The sequence below is a fragment of the Cebidichthys violaceus genome, unplaced genomic scaffold (assembly GCF_023349555.1).
Source record: "Cebidichthys violaceus isolate CVI_PGR_0920_01 unplaced genomic scaffold, fCebVio1.0.p SCAF_6, whole genome shotgun sequence".
Lineage (NCBI taxonomy): Eukaryota > Metazoa > Chordata > Actinopteri > Perciformes > Stichaeidae > Cebidichthys > Cebidichthys violaceus.
In genome coordinates this window covers 1,603,345-1,627,784 of record NW_027176816.1, presented here as the reverse complement: position 1 = coordinate 1,627,784, position 24,440 = coordinate 1,603,345, and the positions used below count along the sequence as shown (strand labels likewise).

General features: G+C 41.3%; 1 protein-coding gene across 3 annotated transcripts in view; it reads left to right on the top strand.

Annotated features, from left to right (window-relative positions):
* Positions 1-24,440, top strand: part of LOC137889275 (arf-GAP with coiled-coil, ANK repeat and PH domain-containing protein 3-like) — a 64,956-nt gene that overhangs the window by 34,619 nt on the left and 5,897 nt on the right. Inside the window, exons 5-24 of one of the 3 annotated variants that reach the window (XM_068733054.1) lie at positions 4,892-4,950; positions 5,323-5,506; positions 7,151-7,195; positions 7,338-7,433; positions 7,968-8,042; positions 9,812-9,823; positions 14,916-15,028; positions 15,728-15,779; positions 16,161-16,261; positions 17,359-17,470; positions 17,783-17,991; positions 19,503-19,572; positions 19,744-19,838; positions 19,928-20,145; positions 20,909-20,997; positions 21,187-21,283; positions 21,398-21,624; positions 22,124-22,233; positions 23,567-23,677; positions 23,775-23,836. In XM_068733054.1, the coding sequence (XP_068589155.1) occupies positions 4,892-4,950; positions 5,323-5,506; positions 7,151-7,195; positions 7,338-7,433; positions 7,968-8,042; positions 9,812-9,823; positions 14,916-15,028; positions 15,728-15,779; positions 16,161-16,261; positions 17,359-17,470; positions 17,783-17,991; positions 19,503-19,572; positions 19,744-19,838; positions 19,928-20,145; positions 20,909-20,997; positions 21,187-21,283; positions 21,398-21,624; positions 22,124-22,233; positions 23,567-23,677; positions 23,775-23,836 (2,137 nt within the window). Of the gene's footprint in view, positions 1-4,891; positions 4,951-5,322; positions 5,507-7,150; positions 7,196-7,337; positions 7,434-7,967; positions 8,043-9,811; positions 9,824-14,915; positions 15,029-15,727; positions 15,780-16,160; positions 16,262-17,358; positions 17,471-17,782; positions 17,992-19,502; positions 19,573-19,743; positions 19,839-19,927; positions 20,146-20,905; positions 20,998-21,186; positions 21,284-21,397; positions 21,625-22,123; positions 22,234-23,566; positions 23,678-23,774; positions 23,837-24,440 lie in introns of all 3 variants that reach the window. The other 2 variants (XM_068733055.1, XM_068733053.1) reach the window with 2 other exon arrangements.

Below are 24,440 nucleotides of genomic sequence, written 5' to 3'. Positions count from 1 at the left end.
GGACTCCAGCAGGGCTCCCATGAATAAGATATGATGATGGTTAAGTCTGCTACTTGTGACGGATGTCCCTCTGCGCGCATGCTTCTGTCATGCAGCTGCCACTTACATATGCAATATGAAATGGCACCGTACAAATGGGACCGCTGAGTGCCAACTGCCCTTGTTGCGGCCACGCTCGGATGCCTTTTGAGACGCGTTCAAATAAACGCGTAAATTGAACGCGCACAAGGACGTGAGCTCCGACAAGCAAACGCTGCAGATCCAAGAAAAGTATGAAAGAGTCTCGGCCCTCGTTTCCCTCCATTTCCTGATCACTCAGCTCTCTTTTGCTAGTTTAGCACCACACAACAGAACAAACAGACTCTGTTTGTATGAAGGTGAGGCCAAGTATTGCTCCTTTTTTTTTTTTTAACTTTAGCTCCGAGCCTGCGCGTCTTTTCCCTTCAGAAACATCACCAGAATCAGGCCAAGATTTTAACAGTCGCTGTTTAATTCAAGCATGAAACTCCATATGAATACTCAATAAATTATTGACTTATGTTTGACTCTCCGAACATCCATTAGAATGAGAGGAGCCTGACACAGAGATGCAAAGAGAGACTTAACATCTGAGCTGCTATAGGATTATAGATAGGATTATATGTGCAGTAGGTGGAGAGGAGGCATGGATGGATGTAGGAATCTAGGTTATAATTACGTATTATTTTCAAGTACATTTTCCCTTACATGCAGGAGGCTGTGCATGCTGAATGAGTGTATTCCCATGTGAGATGCCAACGCTAGTGTCTCTCAGTTATATTTGGAAACTGGAAAACAAAGAGAGACACAGCAGGAAGCTGTTTCTGTCTGCAGCTGCAATCCTTCTCATTCCTTACAGACTACAACCGCGTCCTTTTTTCAGTGAGTAGAACTATATGAAAACGATAAGTCTTTACAGTGGCCTGACAGAGAAACTGATACTTAAGTAAACACTGCTATGTCTGCCCCAACACTTTATTGTGTTCCTTAAATACTTAATATTGACAGCTGTTCATTGGTCTTGATAATAATAAGATTAGACTTTAGCAGTATGAATACCAGACATTTTGATCTGCATTGCATGGACAGATTCACCACACAATAGATCAATAACGAATAAATCATATGTTCCAAGTTATTCTAGTGTTACATGGACTTTCCTCTTTACATTTACACTCGGTACCATGGATTCTATGTTTACAAAATCATACGCCCTAAAGCAGACCCTGCTTTATGGTTTATTTTACTCTAAATGGGACCATAATTGGCGAAATGAACATCATGCTGTATTTAAAGAAGACTTGAAACTAGCTATCGAGACCATAAACTCATGTTTACAATGGTAACTGAAGTAATAGCTCAAGTGAGAAGTAGGGGCATTTTATATTAGAAAGAACGTACGTTTAAGACACTTATGCATTGGCCTCACTTTTCAGAACTGTTGCTGCCAAGATTGTAAATACAACTAATAAAGTGGCCATTGAGTGTATACTTCAGCTTACTCTCTGCTTTGATCTAAAATAAGCAGAGGAGAAAACCCTAGATGTTTTTATGATCTATAACCAAATCAGCAGCATCAGAAGACTGGCTGACCGAATGAAGCAGAGTAGTTCAGGTATGATCACTCAAACTGCCTGGATATAAAGTTTCAAAACTTTTTTTTTTTTTTTCCCACACTCCTGTTTGGGAGCCGCTTTGGCTGAAGATTATTGCTCGACTGCTTTCATTAGATCAGTCTGTGTCCCGACATGCCTGTGGAATGAGAGGCAAACAGGTACAGTAGTCCATTGTGAGGGTGTTTGTGGCCGTCTCGCTCCTCAGCTCTGATAACAGGCCGTGGAAGATGTGCCAGATATTCCTGAACTTACTTACTTACTTCCGTACATGTTTGACAGTGTTTTCTTTGTCCGATCACATAACAACATTTTGTGTGTTTGACCCGTCTGTTAAATATGATAATCCGACTTATGATTGTCAGATTTTGAATCCAAACAAAAAGGTTTCTTTTGTTCATAACGACTGAAAGTCTATAGTCACAGTCAGAGCTTATTGATAACATAATCAACTAGCTAACCCACCTATCATAAAGACCGTGACCGTTAGCTCATGGGTCATTATAGCTAATAGAACATTTTTTAATTGATTTCTCCTTCTCGTTCTGCTCATCCTTATGTATTTCACTTGTAAACCATAGATGGGAGCGTGTGTCTCCTTATTGTGTGCTTGTGCATGTTTGTCCTTTCTGCGTGAATAATATACAAACAAAACAGGGTGTCACTCAAAAAAAGTTTTCAGTTTTAGACTTATCACCTGCAAGTGGAGATTATAACTTATATATGACGCAACTCACGCAAGTCATTTAGAACAAACCTCTGGGAACCACGGATGTCCTATTTTCATGACAATTCATCCAGTATATAATACATACGATATTTCACACATTATTGGACCATCAAACCATCAATATTCCTTCAGGCGAATTGTATACGGTACCTTTAGGTGGTGTATTGTTAATCCTGCAGTCGGGCGAGTAAACATCTGAGACAACCTCTGGCATCTTGGCCAATGAAAGTAGGGTGTCAACTTGCCACAAAAGCAGCTCAGGAATGCTAAAGGCTGCACTACCCCCAGAGCCAGGAAGTCTCACAGCAGTCTTTCTGCCACCACTCTCTCTCACACACACACACACACACACACACACACACACACACACACACACACACACAATCTCTGTGTGCTTGGTGACTTGACTACTTTTAAATATTGTTGTTTACGTTGAGCCTCCATACACCTCACCCTGCACGGTGCCCGACCTAATCTTACACCCGCGTGTTTATGGCCTCTGCACACCGCTTGGAGTCCTTGCGTGTTTGTGGGAGACCTCGATGGCACAAGGCTGCACTTGACGCTTTTTAAACTGCGTTCAGGAGAACAGATTGACCACACGTGCACAATCAAACCCTTTCTGCAGCCAAACAGCCTTTGAACGTGACGCGTGACGGAACAGCACTTTAATTACTTGACTACAAAGGTTGGCTCACCTGTTAGTGTGTTACTGGTGTGTTGGAGAAGACGGCGTCTGGTGCAGCCTTTGAGCAATTCCTTTGCTGGTTAATCACATACAGTGAAAGTGGATGCTTTCCGATGTGATGAAGCATCAAACGGGATGGGAGGGCTGCTTTGTTGTTCCACTCTCACACTTATTTGGGCCCAGAGAGTTTATAGAGCAGTAAAATGAAGCCTTAACCCACCATCAAAACAAACGCGTCTCTTTTTAGAGTTGGTGACAGGAATACGATGACCACTTCCATCTCAGCCACATTTTTTATTTTGAAGCCTGGTCAACTCTAAGTCCTCTCTACTTATCTGTTATGCTGGCTGTTGGCTCCCTCTGTGCAACGCCTACAGTGGCAACAATAGAGTGCGAGTGAAGTGTCTCACTCATCATCAGTGCTTGTAATCCCCGAGTTAAAACACCCATAAGCTTAGTTTTATGGCATCCTTGCAAATCTTCTAATCCGCACCCACAGTTGTATATCCAATTATTCAGGCAGGATGAGGATGCAAACCCCTTAACCAATCTAGCTGCTCAGTTTAGCACATGGGCTCTGACAATTTGGGTTCACTTTGAGTCTGCTTTGGATGCGGACTCTGCAGTGTCACATTGTACCAAAAGCCTCCCCGCCTCTCCTCACTCTCACTCGCTTCCTCCCTCCCTCTCGGTCCGAGTGACCTATTTAGCAGCAGCAGCAGCAGCAGCAGCAGCAGCAGCATCACAGAGGATGTGCTCAGAGGGCGAAACAGAGGAGGAGGGACCTTGAATGTAAAACACGGAAAAGAAGGCGAGAGTGTTATTGTGTAGCAGCGGGTGTAGTTTGAGTCCGAGTGGGATTTCGCCACCATTCCAACGGGCATTAAAAGGCTGATTTGCAATCGTTTTGCGAGCATCATGCGGAAAAAGCGTTGTGCTTTGTCGCCCTCTGTTGGTTAGAAATGCATTGAGGGTTTGACTGTAGCGCAATGTTGTTTTCCCTCCAAAAGTTGTATCACTTTGAATGAGAAATGGCAACATGCTTTAGGTTGTGCAAAAAACATGCATAATAAATCTGAGAGGTTGTGAGATGGTTACCGGGGTAGGAAAGAAGAAACTTCTTTTATACCTTCTTTTGATTTTTTTGTGAACTATTGGATAATTTGGCCTGTTTGGATTTTATGCATTTATTTAAATGAGACTATGTGAGTTTAGAGAGGAAATGTTTCTTTGGTGGATCCGCTAACAACTCGTAGACATCTGAGACATCTGAGACATCTGAGACGTGACCAGGGAGCCTGAGTAGACACGTCTTTCTTTGAAGGCGTCACAAGTCAAAAAAGTCGTGGACCACTGGTTTGATCTCCAACAATGATTTTTATTACTTATATATTTCTTTTATGTAAAATCCTAATTTGAAAAGGGCCTTTTAGCTACAGTTGTCAAAAGAAATGTGGTTTTCTGATGTATGGTTTTACAGTTCTTGTTTGATTTGAAATGCTTATCATTATTGATTAATCTGCTATTATTTTCTTGATTAATCTTCATATTTATTTTCTATAGAATGTCAGAAGCTAAAGAAATACAATTTTCTATCACACAAGACAAAGAAAAGCAGCAAATCCTTATATTTTGGAAGCTGACATAATATGTGGCATTATGCATAAAAATGTATATAAATCTATTATCAAAAGATAACTCAAAACTGAGTGATGGACTAATTGTTTCAGCTCTAGTTTAGATATGAACTCCTAAGGGTTATACAAATTCTTCATGCGTTTCAAAAACATCATTAAGACGTTCATCTTAGTGATGTTAATCCCTTCTTTTCATCTGTTTCAGATCCTCTTTGATCAAGCTCAGCGGTCTGTAAAGCAGCAGTTGCACAACTTTGTGAAAGAGTGAGTAAACTTACAATTTACGGCGCTTCATTCAGGTATCCCCGCAGGACTTTCAGATGTTTAAAATATTCAACACAGCTATTAAAAACCAGAAGGTCCTGAACCTTTTAAAGAGCAGATGTACCCTTGTTACCCCCGAAAGCCTTTTTGGTGTTTTTTAAATATTAAACCACCTTTACCAGCCAGGATCCGTTGTCACAGACGTATCATGAACAATGCAGTGTAACCTCACGGCTACCTGTGACCTCATATGGACTTTGTGATGACGCTAAATATCCCCAAAAATCTGTAATTCTTCTGAACTGAACTGTAGTTTGCTTTGTGATCCAGTGTGCATTTACCGACGTCTCACCTCCTAACTGTGTCTTTTAGGGATGTGCGGAAGTTCAAGGAGACCAAGAAGCACTTCGACAGAGTGCGCGAGGACATGGAAATAGCTCAGGTGAAGAATGCTCAGGCGCCGAAGAACAAGCCTCACGAGGTGGAGGAGGCCGGCGGCACTCTCAGCATCACTCGCAAGTGTTTCCGTCACCTCGCTCTGGACTACGTACTACAGGTTAGACAACGTCTCTATGAATCCTTGATTGAGGACACGACGATCCCTAACTTCAACTCCTTAGTTTTGCGTCTGCTGTCAAGTCACCAAAAGTAGCAGGATCACGAGATAGAAATAACACCTGATCAACAAAAGCCAAGCTTTTATTCCAGCACTGCCAAACAAGTAGTGAGTAGTGAATGTAAAACTATCCACACCTTCATGTTTCAAGCCTACAGCAAATGCTGCATCATGAAAAGTCACGCTGCTTTGGTTACCAGCAGTTCCCGTTTGCAACGTACAGCCTGAGGACTATGAGCCGAGATTGTGTTTTACGCTCAAACAGAACTAGTTCATACGATGTGTTGTTCGACCTCCTCTGAAAGTGTTGACACCTGTTTCAAAATAGTCTTGGGTTCGTTGCAAATTGTGTCCCACTAGAGGGACTCATCCTGCCTGTACGATCGGGGGGGGGGGGGGGGGGAGTGGCCATGACGTAGCCCTTTTAGCCTGCAGTGATGTCTGCGTCCGTCCGTCTTCCTGTGTGACACATTCTCCTCTCTGTTCATCTGTTCATATGCAGCATGCAGTTTATTTAGCCCACAAGTTGTAACCTCCTACCCATGACCGCCTGGGGGTGGGGGGGGGGGGGAACAAAGAGACTGATTCAGTGTGATGGCCCTGCCCTCTTTTCTGTTCTTCATTCTGTCTGCTGGCAGCTTTCTCTCACTGCTCTCACACACGTTAACCCTTTTGAGTCTTGATTGAAAGTGTCTCAAGGCAGAAAAGGTCAAAGCTGTAGGGAGATGTGCTATATGTATAAGTGACCTCTTAAATGTAGCACAAAACGTTATTTAGGGTTGCGTTGTACAATGCAAAGGCTTTTGACTCATGAAATGCCGGACGGTTTGTTGATGGCAGTGTGTTTTTTCCGTGCTGGGACATTTGGAGGTTTGCAATTGTGGAGGAAGTATTCAGATCTTCTGCTTGAGTAAAAGTACTGACATCACACTGTGACTGTTATAAGAGATCAACACTAACTTCTAAAAGTAAACCAGGCGTCTGCTTTTGTTTGCAGGAACAAAAAATATTGTTGCCGCTTAATAATGAAAATGTGATCGCTTGTCCATTTGTTCTCTCCCTTTTGATATTTAGTTTTTTTTTTAAAGCCCAACTTGAGGGAAACATTAAATTAGTCTAACAAAGTAGTTGTGATGTTGTCTCTACATGAGGTGACGGCTCCGTCACGTTAAAGATAGCTCAGACTGCAAACATTCCAAAAACAACATGATGTCTTCATGTTATTTTCTCCATTCATTGATTTGGTGTTGAAATGCTGTCACATTTACCCAGAGTTCAAAGTGACACCTTCACAATGTTTATGTCCAATTAACAGTCCAAACCTCAACATTATTAAAAGACATTATATTCTATAGTCTACAAGTACCTCATATTTGTACAGTACTTTAACTACAGTACTTTGTCTTTGTCAGAGTTAACTCAAATTAAGGTTGGCATTAGGAAAGGACAAATATTGTCCACTAGATGGAGTTATCTCATTAGCCTGTGTTGTTGTGGATGTACATCAAACAATAATCAATACTCCAGACAGTCTGATCTATTATTCACATTTAGAAACGCATGTCTGTCTTTTTTTTCCTGCAGATCAATGTCCTGCAGGCGAAGAAGAAATTTGAGATCCTAGATGCTGTGAGTCAACACACACACACACAAACACCTGCGTCTTTATATGATATAAATATATATATATATATTCCACACAAAAAAGAGTCATCTGCAGCGTCGCAGCACTTCATAGTGTAACAAAAACAACTGCCTCTGTCTCACCCAGATGCTGTCATTCATGCACGCCCAGTACTCGCTGTTCCAGCAGGGCTACAACCTGCTGGATGAGATCGACCCGTACATGAAGAAACTGGCTACTGAGGTGAGCAAAGCATCTTCACCATCGTCACTTCCCTCATGCGCTCTGTCTCCATTTGAACCGGTTTGATCCTCCTTTGAACTGTCGACGAGACGCAGTTGCGTAATGTGTCATCGTTGATTGATACGTTGGAGTTTTGATCTGATTTTTGGTGTATTGCGCCGAATATAAAGCGTCCTCTTCGCATTCAATAAAAAGGATCTATTAGAGTTCAAACCGATATTTTATTGGTGCACAAACACGTTATTGTGAACTAACTTGTTTGTCACAGCAGGTTGTCCGCTGCAGGAGAATCGATGCTTCATTACCAAACACTGACCTAACATGCAATTGGAGGCTAAGCCTGTTTGTGCAGGAGGAAACTGTTGCAGTCAGCTTCTCTGGCGCTGCCTTTACTGCTACCATATATCAGTAGTGTACTGTACGATATATCAGTATCACCTCGAAATGGAGAGTTTCACAGGATGTACATTTGGCCGGATGTCCCTTCAGAAACACTGAACTTGTTTTTCTTTTTTTTGTATCTGTGACTTTCAGCTGGATCAGCTGGTGATTGATTCAGCCATGGAGAAGAGGGAAATGGAGCATAAACATGCAACCATTCAGCAGCGGGTGGGTTCCTGCTTTTTTTTTCTTTTTAGATCAATCAATTAAGAATTGTAAAGAAGTATACCAAAAAATTGCAGGGTATATCTGAGATCTTCAAGAGCATTGGTTTGAAAAGCGCTGCAGGCTGTAACGTCAGTTCTAACATGTATTTGTATCCTACTGCGTGCTGTTATACACCAATGTTACACACCTATTAACTAAAAGTGAGATTGTTGCCAGAGTGGATTGTGCAACATCAGATCTGTAGCAAACACTGTCCCCACAGCTAGCTGCAGTAACTAGGAACTCATTGTCTCATAATGAACACGTGTCGGTTTTACTGAAATAATATTTTTTTATTTCTAAATCTATTTTCTGCCGCTAATCCCAGTGCATGTTGTGTTTATTTAAATAATTACATCATTAGGAATTACTGTTACATACTTCTGTGAATTACTGAATAAAATGTAATATAATAATAATTCATTCCAGAGCATTTTCTTCGATTGGTTTTCCAATCATACTCTCATAATCTGTCCGATTTGACAGGCGTTAGATTGCATTTTCTGTGGTGTTAAAAAGGTTTAAATTTAACGTAGAGTCTCTTGCTGAGACCCTGATATGGCTTCAGTATGTTCTTGCTCATCGAATAAAAAGTAGAGGAGGCTCTTCAGATGCAAAAAAGAATAAATCTACCGCATGTGCAAAAAGTGAGACGAAAGTTTCAGGCGTAGGACCATCGTCAGCACAACTATAAGTTGTGAGGAACCTCTTCTACTTTTTTTTTGCTCAGTGTGCAGTTTTTTTTTTTTTTTTACCTGATGCTACTTCTTGGCAGGTTGACGATGAGCTGTTAACTGAGAATTTAACAGGCCGTTAATGTGCTTACAGCTCACCTCCAAGATCCAGTCTGCCACTTGGCCCAGTGCATCTGTTGTGACTGGGGAGGGATTAGACCTGGGCAGCTGGGAAGTGTTTGATTAATCCCCCCTAACAAAGTCCAGGCATTGATTTAAGCATTAAAATCAGGTGGAATTAAGTGCTTTTAAGAGATATTAATCCCTCTGTCGTCTGCTGTAGATAGTCAGCACATTATCTTCTGTTAGTGCTGATGAGCAGGTTTTAAATGAATCCCTCTGACTTTGGGGATCCTCCACCATGACTTCATTTTTTTTTTATCGTTTTTAGTGAAATATCTGAACTATTGGATGGATTTAAATAGGCTCTATGGGTATATTATCTCTTGGTGCGTGAGTAAATACATATATGGTGCACTCCTTGTCTGATATCTTTTTAGTTAATAATTCAGAAAGCCTCATTTCCAGCGGGCCAGTGTCTGGCTCCTGTGTACCCCAGGATCAGTGACCATCTGTCAGACAGCTCCGGTCAGGAACTCTCCCTCCAGGCTCTGTGGTCTGTGCCGTGGATAGAGCCACGGGGAAGGGCCGGGTCACATGTGGGGCTCGTTATTGATCTGTTTTTGCCCGAGCTGTTAGACACTGAGCATCATGCACCGTCCATCACCAAAGGGACGTGTACTGTGGTTGTAAATATACAAGGTCGGGGAGTTGAAGCTAGCATTAAAATCTGAATGGTGAGAACATGTTGTGGTGGTGGGTGATGTTTTATTGTGGGCAGCTTCATTGCCGGTAGACCAGTAAGGAGGATAATCAGAGGTGCATTGAAGCGGCAAGATTATTGTATTATCTCCACCTAAACTAGCCATGTGGTTCTAACGCTGTATTTGTCTCTTCTTCTGCTCTTCTGTTTCCAATGCCACCATCTCCTCTCAGACCCTCATGCAGGTGAGTGCTCCCACATTTGTTTTCTCCTCTGAATCTCTGGTTTAGTGCGTTGGGGGACGGGTCGGTGCGGCAGAGCCCACTCTGTTAGCACAGGACATTTACAAAACCCTTTGAAGTTTTCTTCAAGATGTAGTCGGGCTTCAAAAGCCTCGAGGGCAAGCTGAAGTAAACCCTGAATCATTTATAGAAGAACAATTAGAAACTCAGGTCTTTGTTTGAGCGGCCTGTATAGAAACGTCTGTCACATCGCCTATTGCCAGTGGTGGAAAGTCACATACAATATTCAGGTAGTTGTACTTTACTTGAGTATTTTCTCTGTATTTCTACTGTACTTCATTTATTATACAACATTAGTTACTTTGGAGATTTAGATAATTAATACAAAATATAAATCAACTAATGAATTCTGATATATTATTATGAATTAAGCCACTTGGCAGTGTATACAGTTCTTAAAATGAGCCATTAAAATAGTGAGAAACACGTTAATGCATCAATAATTATAATCCAGTAGTGTGTGTGTGAGACATATAAGTACTTTTTTACTAATACTTTTGTGCTTTTACTTAAAGAAGATTTTGATTGTAGGACTTCTCCTTGTAACGGAGTATTTCTACACTGTGGTATTGCTACTTTTCTTGATCGGAGTACTTCTTCGCCCTCTGCCTATTGAATAGGGATAATTGCAGTGTCCTGAAATAGATGACAATGTAATTGTTGTTGTCACCCTGTATGTTCACTGTCTGAATCTGGTATATTACATGACAGATTTTAGATTTATTCATGCACAAAATTGTGACATGTCATTGCATTTGTTGTTCTTTGTTCACCGCTGCTTTTAGAACAGCGTGGCATACTTTGTTATTCTTCTCTACTTCCTTTAAAGAGATTTTTTTTTTTCTTATTTCTTTTCTTCTCCATCGCATCGAGCATGTGCAATAAGCCTTGTGTAAACTTACACAGGGCGGCGGGTCAGCCTTTAAACCAGGAGAGCAGAAAGGGAGTTAAAGTGCTCCAGCTGTCACTGCTGCTGGATCTGTGCACAGTGCAGCAGAAAACATCTAAATGCCAGCGCCATTCATTTTTAACCTCAGATTTAATGGAGAAGTCCTGTTCAAGGCAGTCGACTCCTCCTGCTATTCTATATTCCTACCTTTACATCACCAGCGCAATGCTGCATGCTGCCCCCCCCCCCCCCCCATTTGATTTATTTCTACTGCTTGAAACTCCAGATAGATGTTGTAGTAAAAACATGATTTAATGCATTTGGTTGAATGGTAGTTTTTATGATGGACAGCAACACTCTACATCTTAACACAGATGTAAACATCCAGGAGATATATAGTAGAAGGCACACACAGTACACAATTAAATGTATATACAAAATGTAAGTATATATAAAAAGATTTAGGGCTACAACTAATACATATTTTCATTATCAGTTAATCTGCATTACATTTTCTTAAATAATGGGTTTGTTTGTAAAATAGTTGTGGTAATTTCCATATTTGAGAAATGAGAAAAATCTAAATCCCTCCAAAATATTTTTTCAGCGATTGGGTGGCAAGCACTGCTGCCCTAGGTCTCCAGTTTGTGGTTACAAAGTTTCATAAGGCTTTGGTTATATTAAATGTCACAATATGTCATTTTAAACAGTGATGTCAAGTTTCAAAAAAGTGGTCTCACTATGTGAAATGGCTACATTGGGGAATAACATCGTCACACTTCAATACAATTGGGCTCATTGGATCCACAAGAGTCTTAGCTTTTCCAGTCATACCGAATTTATGCAATTCCAAGACGGTTAAGGGACACCAGTACGCATAAACCATATTCAGAATAGGCGGGAATAACACATTCAAGCCCAAACTGCATGGGATTACCATAAAGTGCTCCTGTCTGTAAAGGAGTAGCCATAGAACCCATTTGATTCACATATTGTGAGGTGACAGGTCTAGGGACACCTGTGAAATTGGCCTTGCCAGATCGGAGCATATTTAGCCTTTTTCCCCCCGACAAGCTATAGCATGACGTGGTTGGTACCGATTTCATACGAGATCAGTACCTTCACTCCAGCTCTATTAGTGAGTTGAGGAGGTGAAGCATTCACTTGAGGCTCTCTGATCTCCACAGTTTTTGGGCTGTTTGTTGTTGAATCAATCCCGGAAGACTGTGAACTGTTTATTGCCTCTTATGATCAATGTCTAGTACTTGAAATTGGCTTTTGTAATTATACAGCAATGTCGACCGGGTCTGTTGAGGATTAGTTGAAGACTGCTCAGCAGATGTCAGGCAGGTATGTTGGGCACGAAATCCCAAAGCCAGTCTTGTAGAGAGAGCTTGCTGTGATAATGACACACAGAAGGATCCTGCAGACGATAAACAAACACATCGCAGCAGACCGAGCGATCAGTGCTACCGACTGGCTTCACCGGTTGCCGTTGGTGCTCTGTCGCAATAGCCTGTAGGTCGACCCGAGCGCTCTACGGCAGGTGGATGAAGCATCGGGACATGTTATCCGCATCATCCAGCGTTACCGCTGCTCCACACACACACACACAACAATTTGCTTACTTGCTTCCAAACATTTGGAAGTCGTTGTTTCCCAGCCCGCTCAATAATTCACTGATGTTCATTTTCTGTCTGTGTGTGACGTTGCATCATTAAAAATAGATGGTCTTTGTCGTGGGCTTGAGAGATTTGCAGAGTACCACCCCAGTGCACATCTTGTTTGAGTGTTGCCTCGCATGTTGGTGATGTTGTATTCAGAGAAGAGAGGCGTCTGACAGCTGAAGGTAAGCGGCATTGACTACCGACAGATTTCAAACTCGCGTTGCACTTGTGAGTAGACAGGAGATGGTAAATCAAGCCCTGAGTGGTGTTTGTTTTGGTGGTCTGGGCAGCCTGCCAGATAGATTCCCTCTGGGTCAACAGGGGACTGAAACTCCCTCCTTCGTCAGCGGGGGAGGTGTGTTTAGGGAGTTGTAAAACTGAAGCAGACCCAGGCGCAGAAGTGTCAACGCAGCCTGCTTGTGTTTCGGGTCGAGAGCAGCCACAGCACCACGTAGTGTAGTCCACTATTCTTCCTCAGCACCCTGTCCGCGGATACATTGGCAGCTGTATGGTAATTTGTCCTAATCCTCGGAGGCTCACAGGGCGGAAGGCAGGTGGCTCTAGTGGAGGGCTCACATGTCAGTGTTGGAATTACGCACTGCAGCGACAAGATTCGTTGACCTCCGCTGTGAGAGAGTGAAGGCAGGCATGCTTCTACTCTGAGACATCTGATTTTTTTGGAGTCTATTTTTATATATATATATATATATATATATATATATATATATATATATGCCTTTTTTTGGCTTTTCAATGTTGTTGGAACGCACTAAACGTTTCAAAATGAAGATCTTTTGCCGGTGGGACCGCAGTTTGGTGGGTTTATTACTCTCATTTGGTCATCATAATATCCAACTTTATTCTAGGTGTTATAATCTTTGTGGTTATTTGTTGTCATGCCAAGTTTTGTAACTGCGAGTAGTTGTACTGCTGTAACTGCGAGTAGCTGTACTGCTGTGACTGCTTTCTACCACAACTTACTCCCAAGCAACTTTCCCTCAGCACAGACGCTCTCATTAAAATCTGAGACTGTTTGGAGGTCCCAGGTGTAATGCTCAGTGACGCATGTGTACATTTTAAAATAAGTGTTATCTAATGCACACTGGTGGATAGGTGCAGAGGAAAATGCAGTCATGTAGACAAAAAGGTTGAATTCCTTCATATTTTCGTAACAGATATTGAGTTATTGTTCTCTTCGTTATTAATAGAGCTATGATTTATTTTTTGTAAAGGTTATGAAGATATTCACGGCTTGGTTGTGATATTTAGACTTTTTTTTTTGCCACCCTTTACCACTTTTTTTTATCCATTTTTGTTGTTGATAGAAATCAGTTATTTTGCATTACCCATCTAATCTTATAGTTAAATCTTTGTATCTCCTTTCATTTGTATTCAGTGGTTTGTGGCGTGTTGTTTGACTCATTTTAAGGATATTTTTATTGATTATTGAAGTGGCGTTTTAAGATTTGGTCCCCCTTTTTAATTGGTTGTTACAAACTTTGACTTAAGTATATCCAGCGTACGTCCTGTTACACATTCTAATTTTGATTACTGATGAAGGAACAAGACTACAGCGATGTCTCTCATGTGTGCTGAAATTCAACCCTTTTTTTTTCCACATGTAAACGAGTTAAAATGATGATATAGTGGAGAGCAGCGGGTCGTTCTGTCATTCAGACATTAAATAAGCAGTTCATGGTGTGCTGCTGCGTGTTGTACACACACCCTGTTATGAAACAGGAGAGTAAATGAAATTCAGTTTTTATTTGGGTCACTCCAGCAGAGACTTTCATATATTCTCGGGTACGTCTTTTATTATCTCTGATACATCTCTGCATTTTCTCAGGGCTGCATGCATGTGATGTTTCAATTATACTTTGGATAACTTAATGTTCTGTTCCTACCGCATATTATATATCACCTCTAAAATATAGCTAATTATCATACTTCCCTTCCTATACATCAAAACACTGCTGTTTTTTTGTGCTTCACACAAACCTATTAATTTAGGAACGACTGCTGTTAATACCTGTGTACCACTTTCTGTTAGCTTGCATTAAAGCGCTATGTGTCATGTTGTAAGTCAACAAAAGGTTGGAGGCTAATTTCCCATGAATCATACTCTGTTTATGTAATAATTTGCGTCACGCTAGCATCTGTGGAGTTACGAAATGCCACAGTGTGCCACGCAGGAAAATTACATGCAACTCCTATGCATACATGGACTAACACGTGACCGTTTCTACATGATCGCACAGTGCATGATTCGGTTGGTTAATGGACTGTATGTACAGTACAGTCACATTGAATGCTACTGGTATTCCAGGAACAGCACGCATGCAACCTCCTCGGCGCAGAAAAGGGATTTGTTTCCTGTTTGAGAATTAAAAGGTTTGAATAGCTTCCTGTCAACCTTTTCTTTGACAGCCAGGGTTAATTTAGGGGTCTTCTCTCTCTCTCTCTTTCTCTTCTCTTTCAGGACTTTTCGTATGACGACTCTAAGGTGGAGTTCAATGTGGATTCTCCTAACGGTGTGGTGATGGAGGGCTACTTGTTCAAGAGGGCCAGCAATGCCTTTAAGACCTGGAACAGGTAAAAAAAAAAAATCTTAATATACTGTAATGTGATCACTGTAGTATACATAGGAGATTGATGGAAGAATGCTTACAGTATCACAGTAGTTTTAATAAGTTACAGGAGAATCATCACGTTTTTAATTCTATTCAGTATCAAAGTAATCCTGTGATAGTTGACTGTAAATCCATGAGCACGATGCAAAACAATAACTGCTACTTTGGCATATTTTTAAAAGTGACAATTTGCTAAAATGTAAACAAAAATAGAAAAAAAATATGTATTTGGTTTAAGTTGTAGCCCACAGCTGACTCACTGACTCCATGGCAGCGTTGTACTTCCTGTTGACAAGCAGGCTGTTGGGGTCAACGTCAGACTATGAAAACATCTGCTATACAGTAATATTTGTAGGAAATATAGTAGTATTACCGCAATATTGTAGTATTATTGTTATGTTTTCTGATACAAGCTATATAATGCAATGTAATATAATATGTATAAGACTGTATAGTATAAACATTTTCCTCAGTTTCTCATTCACTGGCAGGTTCGGGAGGTTTGTGGTGCTGTGATGTGAAGCGATGTGATAAATTGTCACATGGTCACGATGTCGTGTTGCCATGAGCTAAACCCATTGATTCACCTTTTGCTCCCTTAAAGATTGGATGGATATCCATCTATGATGATTTATTTATCTCCCTCCCTCTCGCTCTCTAGACGGTGGTTCTCCATACAGAACAGTCAGCTGGTCTATCAGAAGAAGCTCAAGGCAAGTTTATATATCTTGGAGCTGTCAGCTTTCCCCGGGGTAAAGTGGGCTATAAGAGGTTAAGTGCAACTTTAATGGAAGAACGGCTTGAATGTTGTTGTTTTTTAACGTTATGGGGGTCTTCTCTGAATTTCATCAGCACTCACCTGATGCCGTGTCAAGACCTTTCTGCTGATATCTGAGTACTTAATATGGAGCACACAGTGTTGCTTGGTTGACATCACTGTGTGTGTAAATATCTAATGGTCACGCACTCTGAGGCTTTCAATTGCCAGGAAAGAAAGTCGTGTCAAGGAGGAGCTAAAGGTTTATGTTTGTGTTGCGTTTAGGTTTTGTTTTTTTATAAGCAGAGAAAAGATAAGTTGTTTGTGTTTTTCGCAGGACTCCCTGACGGTGGTGGTGGAAGACCTCCGGCTGTGCTCTGTTAAACCGTGTGAGGACATCGAGAGGAGGTTCTGCTTCGAGGTCGTGTCCCCTTCCAAGTAAGACTTCGCTATTAGATGGATTAACGTACAATTTAATTGAGAAATTCATGTTCCTCAGAGGGCGACTTTCTAATATCTGCATCTAGTACCTTCATCAGGTCAAAGTCATATTTTGGTTTCTTCAAATACCTGCAAAACTGCTGACATTTCCATCAGACTCTGTACTTTGTATTTAGTGCTGATTAGCAAATTTAAGCATGTTAACTATGGCTATACCGACGAGCACAAAGCATCACTCATAACGCTGACATTCAAATTCTAAATCAACATTCAAACGCTTCTGTTCTCTTTGTTTTGGCATGTCTTACTCCGTTTAAACACCATATTTCTGCACAGTTGCAGATCAAAATTAAGCTCTACAAATATTGTTAATATTATACTAATTGTAGAATAACATTCCAGAAGTGGCTGCGTAGGTTTCTGAATCGTGTGATCCAAACATTTCCAATAATTCTAGAGCAGGGTGGTCAAGCAGCAATCTGACAGCACCATGAATTACATTTATTCAGCCACAATAACAATATAACAATAATCACTATTTTTTTTAGGGTTATTAAATCATTGAATATGACAACAGACATTCAAAGCTTCACTCGAAAACCTCAATAGAAGCTTTGAATGTAAAAAAAAAAAAAAAATTACATTCGGCACAGCCCTAATGCAAACACACATTGTCATATATTAAACCTGCTCAACACCAGCAGTGGTAACATTGTCATCTTGAGTGTGATAGCATGCTAATGTTAGCATTCAGTTCAAAGCTACGCTGTGTGCAAGTAAAGCCTCACTGAGCTGCATGTTTTTAGACTTGTATTTTCTTTTAATTCTTTATTTTTACTTAGGTAAATCATCGCAGCACTTTTTTTGGCTATGCTGTATAAGCACCGTTCTATATAGTTAATTATTGTTGTAGTCGTTCTAAAAAGATGTACAATATATCTGAATATATGTGAAATCTATGAATATGCTGAAGAAAACAGTTTTTGACATACATACTGTACATTGTTTGTTTAGCATTTCACACTAGATTATGCAGATCTGTACAGATGGTACATTATTAGTTCTAACACTACTTTGGTTTGTCTGTTTTACAGGAGCTGTATGCTTCAGGCTGAGTCTGAGAAGCTTAGACAAGCGTGGATTCAGGCAGTTCAAGCTAGCATTGCGTCGGCCTACAGAGAAAGCCCAGACACGTACTATATAGAGGTAAGGCACAGGTCTGGGTCCTAAAGCATGTACAAATGTGTTTTAAAGCCTGTTTATGACATTTTATTGCATCGTTGCAGTGGTGGAAAGTTAAAATACATAAACAAATGAAAGCTGACTAATTGACATGTTATACCTTGTTTGTTTAATCCTTACAAAACTTTTAAAAAATGACAGAATTTGCGGTTTTATGGATTATGCAGGACTTCTATTTGCAATAGATTGTTTTAATAGTGTGAAACTGGTACTGTTAAGCTATCTGAACACGTCTTTGTGATCCTAATGAATGATTTACGATGTGTTTATGTTTAGCATCTGGACAGAACGGCCTCTCCATCCACCAGCAGCATCGATTCGGCCAGCGAGCCGCGGGAGCGCAGCGTGCGAGGGGAGACCATCCTGCAGCGGATCCAGTGTCTGCCGGGGAACGAGCAGTGCTGTGACTGCGGCCAGGCCGACCCTCGCTGGGCCTCAATCAACCTGGGCATCCTGCTGTGTATCGAGTGCTCTGGCATCCACAGGTAGAGTCTAGAAAAAATAATCCAAGCGCAATCTGGATTTTGGCAAATGATAATTTTGGGAAGAATTACCACATATACGTAGTATTAAGCCTAATGATGAAGTCTAATGAATTTATCTGAAGTCAAGTTGCATTGTGGGTATTTTAGGGCCCAGGTTTTGACAATGAAGGAGAATGTGTGTAGTCAAAAAGACAATATCTCTTTGATCTTTGAATGCAGGTATTTTACTCATGGAGTGTTTTCACGCTGGTATTAAGGTACTTTTACTTAAAGATCCGCTCCAGACAAGTTTTAAAACAAATACAAATGCTCAACATTAAATAATTATTTGTGTCTGACATGGTTTTTCCCTTTAAAAAAAAAAAAAATCTCAAGTTGTATATTGGATCTCTATTGTTTCCAAAAAACGTCTTCTAGTGTTAAGCATGCATCAGTAAATTTGTAAAGTGAAGCTCAAACATTAACGTTAAGTAAAAAAAAAAAACAGCATGTAGAGGGACTTTAAATAAAATATCTGAATACTTCTTCCAGCACTGCCAATGTTTCTGTGTGGGTACTGGCACTGAAGGCAGGAAGTTGTGCCAACTGTCTCTAACTTTGGCGTTACATTGTGCCGTTAAAGTCTCCAAGCACGTTCTGCCACACACACACAGACACACACACACACACACACACACACACACACACACACACACACACACACACACACACACACACACACACACACACACACTCTGCTGAGGGGATTAAAGTGCAGAACACTGCTTATTGGATCAGGCTTTGATTGAGAGTTTTCACTGATGGAGGTGAAGGGAGAAGATAAAGACGAACTGCAGAGCTGAGACACACACACACACACACACACACACACACACAGTGAACAAGTCAGTGTAGTTTAATTCAGCATCAGACCCTGGTGAACATCCTCAACCAGATCTCATGTTCGGTTACATCACACTCATTTGTTTTCAAGCTGAAGAAGTTGCAATCGTGTGTGTGTGTGTGTGTGTGTGTGTGTGTGTGTGTGTGTGTGTGTGTGTGTGTGTGTGTCTCCTCACTTGTTGAATATTCATGTTCCCTTTCGGGGCTCATCCTCTCTCAGTGAGTTCGGACATCTTGTTACAATGCAGGGCGACAAAGAGGAGAAACACAGTTTCGGTGTTTTGTTATTTTCTAGTGAGCCACTGTTGCCTGGATACCAGACAGTTACATCAGTGGAACTTGGTGATTTGCATGACATTAGGAGCTGCTCCTCTCATTTCCCTCTAATGATGTCAGATCATTGCAGCTATTCAGACCAGCAGCTCACCATACAACACCATAGAGTATGATTCATTTGTATATCTTCTTCTCTCCTGTTCAAAGAATATAAACTGTTATTTTCCACCATCTGGTCCCTTATAGTTCCAACAAAGTACAATTATTTCCCTCTCACCTCTGAATTGTTTGACTACAGAACAGAAACACAGCAAATGTTTTATTTTTAATATTCATTTTTGTTGTTGTTGCAGGAGTCTCGGAGTTCACTGTTCGAAGGTTCGCTCGCTCACACTGGACTCCTGGGAACCAGAATTATTAAAGGTACAGTTTGTTTCAGCAGTGCCCGCATTTGGTTATAAAGCTACAGCCAGGAGACAGTTAGCTTAGCTTAAAAATCTAACTCTCAGCAAAAAGAGAAAGGTGAATAAGGATATTTCCCAAAAGTCTAAGTGGAAACCATTGATGTCACGTCTCTTTGTCTTTGCTTTGTAGTTAATGTGTGAGCTCGGAAACAGCGTCATTAACCACATCTATGAAGGCTCATACCAAGAACAAGGTCTAAAGAAACCATTACCGTCCAGTTCAAGGTAGGAAATCATTAAATATGGATGAATCAAATTAAATCTGTTACTTTTAAGCGCTACAAGTCTCTCTTATGTTATGTGGTCTATTGCAGGCAGGAGAAGGAGGCTTGGATTAAGGCAAAGTATGTGGAGAAGAAATTCCTGAAGAAGCTGGGCTCCACTGAGATACTCATCAATGGAGAGAGGAAGTCGGAGCGGCGGTGGAGCGTGAAGAAGTGTCGGAGACACAACAGTGCCACCATGGTACCTAAAACACGACGAAGGTACCGGCAAGAGCCCGGAACCATCTCCCCGTCCACCCTCTCCTCAGGTACTTTAGTGGACCTCTGTCTGGACGTGTCTGTTAGGGATGGAGCTTTCTAGTGATATGGTTCATTTAAACTCTAAGCCTTAATCACACCACCCGAGTTTTCTAGCCAGAAATGCTGTATCTCCTTGCTTAATTTATATAACATGAACCAAATAAAAAAACATGTAATTTCAGCTTTATTGGTATTGATCAGAAGGGTTCCAACTGTAAGTTGCAGAGGTGTTGTCACACAGCTCAGAGAGGCTATCAAAAGCTTGTTGGCCACATTTTGTATAGTAATATACTTAAATCTGAACACACTGACGTGATACATATACATCATTATCCCTGAAGTCCATTATGAGTAAACGTCCATAAATCTTCAAAGAAATCAAGGGAAAAAGGCGATACTAGTTACTCCACCACTTGTCTGAGAATTATCACGTTTTTTAAAGTTTTGTTCAGTATCAAAGTGATCCAGTGTGAGATGTCCGTACATACATGAGTACGTTACAAACAGGGACTGCTAATAGCTAATTCGGCATACTTTTAAGCCAATTTACCAAAATGTAACAACCCACAGAGTAACTTACTGAATCTAAAGCTACACTACAACTATTTGTGGACATACCTTCAGAACAGAAGAAGTCTAACGCTGTGACTTGAATGTAATGTTGATAAATGAGAGGCACAAACTAGGGCTATGTGTAAATAATGGTCCAACAACTGTGCTCCAATATAGTGAACAAAATACCTTTTCTTTGGTTTGTTTGTCTCACAGCAGCTGCTAAGTTCAGACGAGACTCCCTGTTTTGTCCTGATGAGCTGGACTCTCTCTTCTCCTACTTTGACACAGGATCTGGACCTCGAAGTAAGCGACTCACTATTTTGACTGTTCCCAAAAAAACAAACCGGCAATGTATACTCAAGATTTTCATTATAGGCCGTAAGATGCTTGGATCAAGTCTCTGTTTTGCATGATTCTGTAGCTTTTTAAACAATACTGATCAGCCAGAGAGAGACGGCGGTAACTAATGTGTCCATGCTCTGGCATCTCCCGGTCCGGCAGGCCTGAGCAGTGACAGCGGGTTAGGAGGCAGCACAGATGGAAGCACGGACATCCTGGTGTTTGGTTCAGTGGTGGATAGCGTCACAGAGGGTAAGTCCAGTGGAGGAGCGAGTAACAGATGGTCCCTCTGGTATTATGTAGAGCACAGTGGGGAAATTAATGTCGCATGACTCAAGTTCCCCGGTCTCTTTACGCTGTCCTCAGAGTGCGAGGTGTCGGAGGACTCGAGCGGTGAAGCCGAGCTGGAGGTCGAGCCGGAGACGTCGGACCCGGAGGACATGAGGGACCTTCATCCCGGAGCGCTGCTCTGCAAGGCCTCGAAAGCCCGCAACCTGCCTGTCATGGCTGAAGCACTAGCCCACGGGGCGGATGTCAATTTGGTCAACGATGAGGACGAAGGAAAGACGCCCCTCATACAGGCCGTGATCGGGGTGAGTCAGTCGAAGTGAGCGGTGCCGGAGATGAGTCACGCGGGAAGCATCGTCTGATTGACTCTCATTCATGAATGACAAATGTATACATTTAGCGTTTCCTGGGCTGATTGCCAATGAGGAAAGTATTTAGAGACATTCATTTCCGACGCCCAATAATACTGATACCCAATAAAACTGACTGAGAGCAGCAAGCAGAAAATCAATGTTTCTGCATCTGTTTCAGCGACATGAAACACACAAGTGCTGTTGGTTGAAACTTTTGTTCATGCTGTGGTTGGAGAGAGTCAGTCGTAATCTGCCACACAACCTCACTCACATTGACAAAATATTATAGGCAAGCTCTATTTTTTTAAATGAAGGGCTACTAAGTACTCAGCTGTACGTGAACTGCAGCTGGGAATGTGAGAATATCTATTTCTTAATTACACTTTTCTGCCAAAAATCAATTGCGGTATTTCATTGTCAGTGTCATGTTGTTGTTTTGTTTTTTATTTAGGGTTCGTTGATCGCCTGCGAGTTTCTGCTCCAGAACGCTGCTGACGTCAACCAAAGGGATGCGAGAGGGAGGGGCCCCCTGCATCATGCCACATATCTGGGACACACGGGGTGAGTCACGAGGCAGAAAGTGGCTGTAGCCACATCTCACATAGTTTCTATTTCCATAAAACGTGCTTTGTGGAACGCACAATGGACTTCATGCAAAGAACCACTCGTACGACGTTGTGGCATTCACCAATGTTCTTAGAATCTTCTCTTCGTTATGACCGAAATACACAAGTGGTCCAGACCTGTCCCACGAGTCATGAACAGAGAGTCTGTCTCACTTCACGAGGGGAAAATTCTTGCTTTACTTAATTATAATGCTTTTAATCTGAATTAATTTTGAATTTAAATTTCCGTTGTTTACATATACCAAGCTAAATTGCTGCTTTGCTGCTACTAATCACACTCTGCTTTGTAACCATGACTTTATTTGCTCTTTTCTATTTGTAATTCTTTTACTTTTATGGCCATTTCTGTTTTATATACCTCCGATTATTAATTTTGTACTTCTTCTATTCATCGATAGTTATTTCAACACCTGAATTTTTCCTCTGGGGATCAATGAAAGCTAATCCAATCTCAAGTATGATGATAAAATCAACTAAATTAAGATATCTACCTAAAACTAACATAATCTGAAATATAGAGTTATTTTGATTTTATAGGCATTTTTCAGGACAACAACCGATACAGTCCAGTTGTTGCCTCTGTGATTTTATAACGGTCATCCTCTGTTGCACCTGGAAATGTAACATCACCTTCCCTAAGCTATAATATGATTTTGTCATGTCTCCTTGACCACCTGCCATATTTTTTTAGCATCTAACTTCATGTCAAATCGTTCCCTCATTATGTCTGTCACATTACATTATTGGTGCTGTAGCTTATTTTTCATATTGTCTAATTACTTTGGCTCCATTAATACGATTTCTGAGACTGCTACCCATTTTCTTTTGTCAGCTGATGTCATTCTTCTTTTTACTGTTTGGTAACTATTTTTTGTGACTGAAACTTGCTCACAAATGGAGCGGCGCAGACATCCTAATATGGCAACTTTAGGGGGGGTTGATTATGCTAATGAACAAATCTCACAAACGCGCGCCTCCTCATGATCAGCTGACATTCATCAGGTTGAGTGCAGCGATTTACGATCTAGTTTGTGCAGCCAAATGAGTTTTGTGCACCCGACTTGGAGTACTCGTACGAGCAAACAGCACAAATAAAAGTACGAGAGATTTAGGATGACAAAAAAAAATGTTTCTTGCAATGAGGCCCAATTTCTGCAGCTGCCTCTTCTTTGTCAGTGAGCCAGAGGTGTGAAGCACAGACCTTTGTAAATGAATCTGAGTGGATGTGCCTTTGCTGTGATTGATCTTGGTTTCTCTGGTATTTTCAGGCAGGTGTGTTTATTCCTGAAACGGGGAGCTACACAGAACGACGGGGATGAGGATGGCCAGGACCCTTTGAGTATAGCTGTACAGCAAGCCAATGCAGATATAGTCACACTGTATGTTCATTTTTATACGCATGCTTTCCATACATTTTTTTCTTATTATTTCTCCAGCTTTGATGAATTTTAAACACCCTTTCCTTCTTTCCTAAAGGCTGCGTCTGGCCAGGATGAATGAGGAGATGCGGGAGTCGGAGGGACCCTTTGGACAGCCAGGTCAATACCCAACCAGCAGCCCCACTGAGCAGCAGTATAAGAGATGCATTCAGGAGTTTATCTGTCTCAATATAGCAGAGTGCTAGAAGTTTAAAATACAGTGTAAAACCAGTGCAGGGGGTGCCAGTAAACATATGACTGACTGATAGAGACGAGTCGGGGGGGGCGGGGCTTCAAACTTCTTTCCTCCACTTGTTTTCTCACCACCGGAATAACTTCTTCTCTAGATCAGAATAGTGAATCTCCCCAGCACAGTCTGCTGACTAGAGACCAAAGCAGTCAGCCACTCACTCAGGATCACACAATAACTCAGTATTAAACTCCTTTTAATGATGTCAGATTTTACCCACTGATGATGAGCTTAGTCAGTCCAATCACAGCACGGTTGAGGAATCACTGCCAGTGAAGGGTTAGCCACTCTTTTAGTTCATAGATTATCCAGCAGCGCTATTGTGAAGCAATCGATAGACACCCCCCCCCCCCCGATAAAGTCATCAGCAGAGTGTTCAGGAACAACGTTGCCCTTTTTATTTGGAGGTTTTTCGAGGGTACAGGGTGCTCTGAGCCAAAGACCAGCCACAGCTCATGTGTCCCAACAATTCTA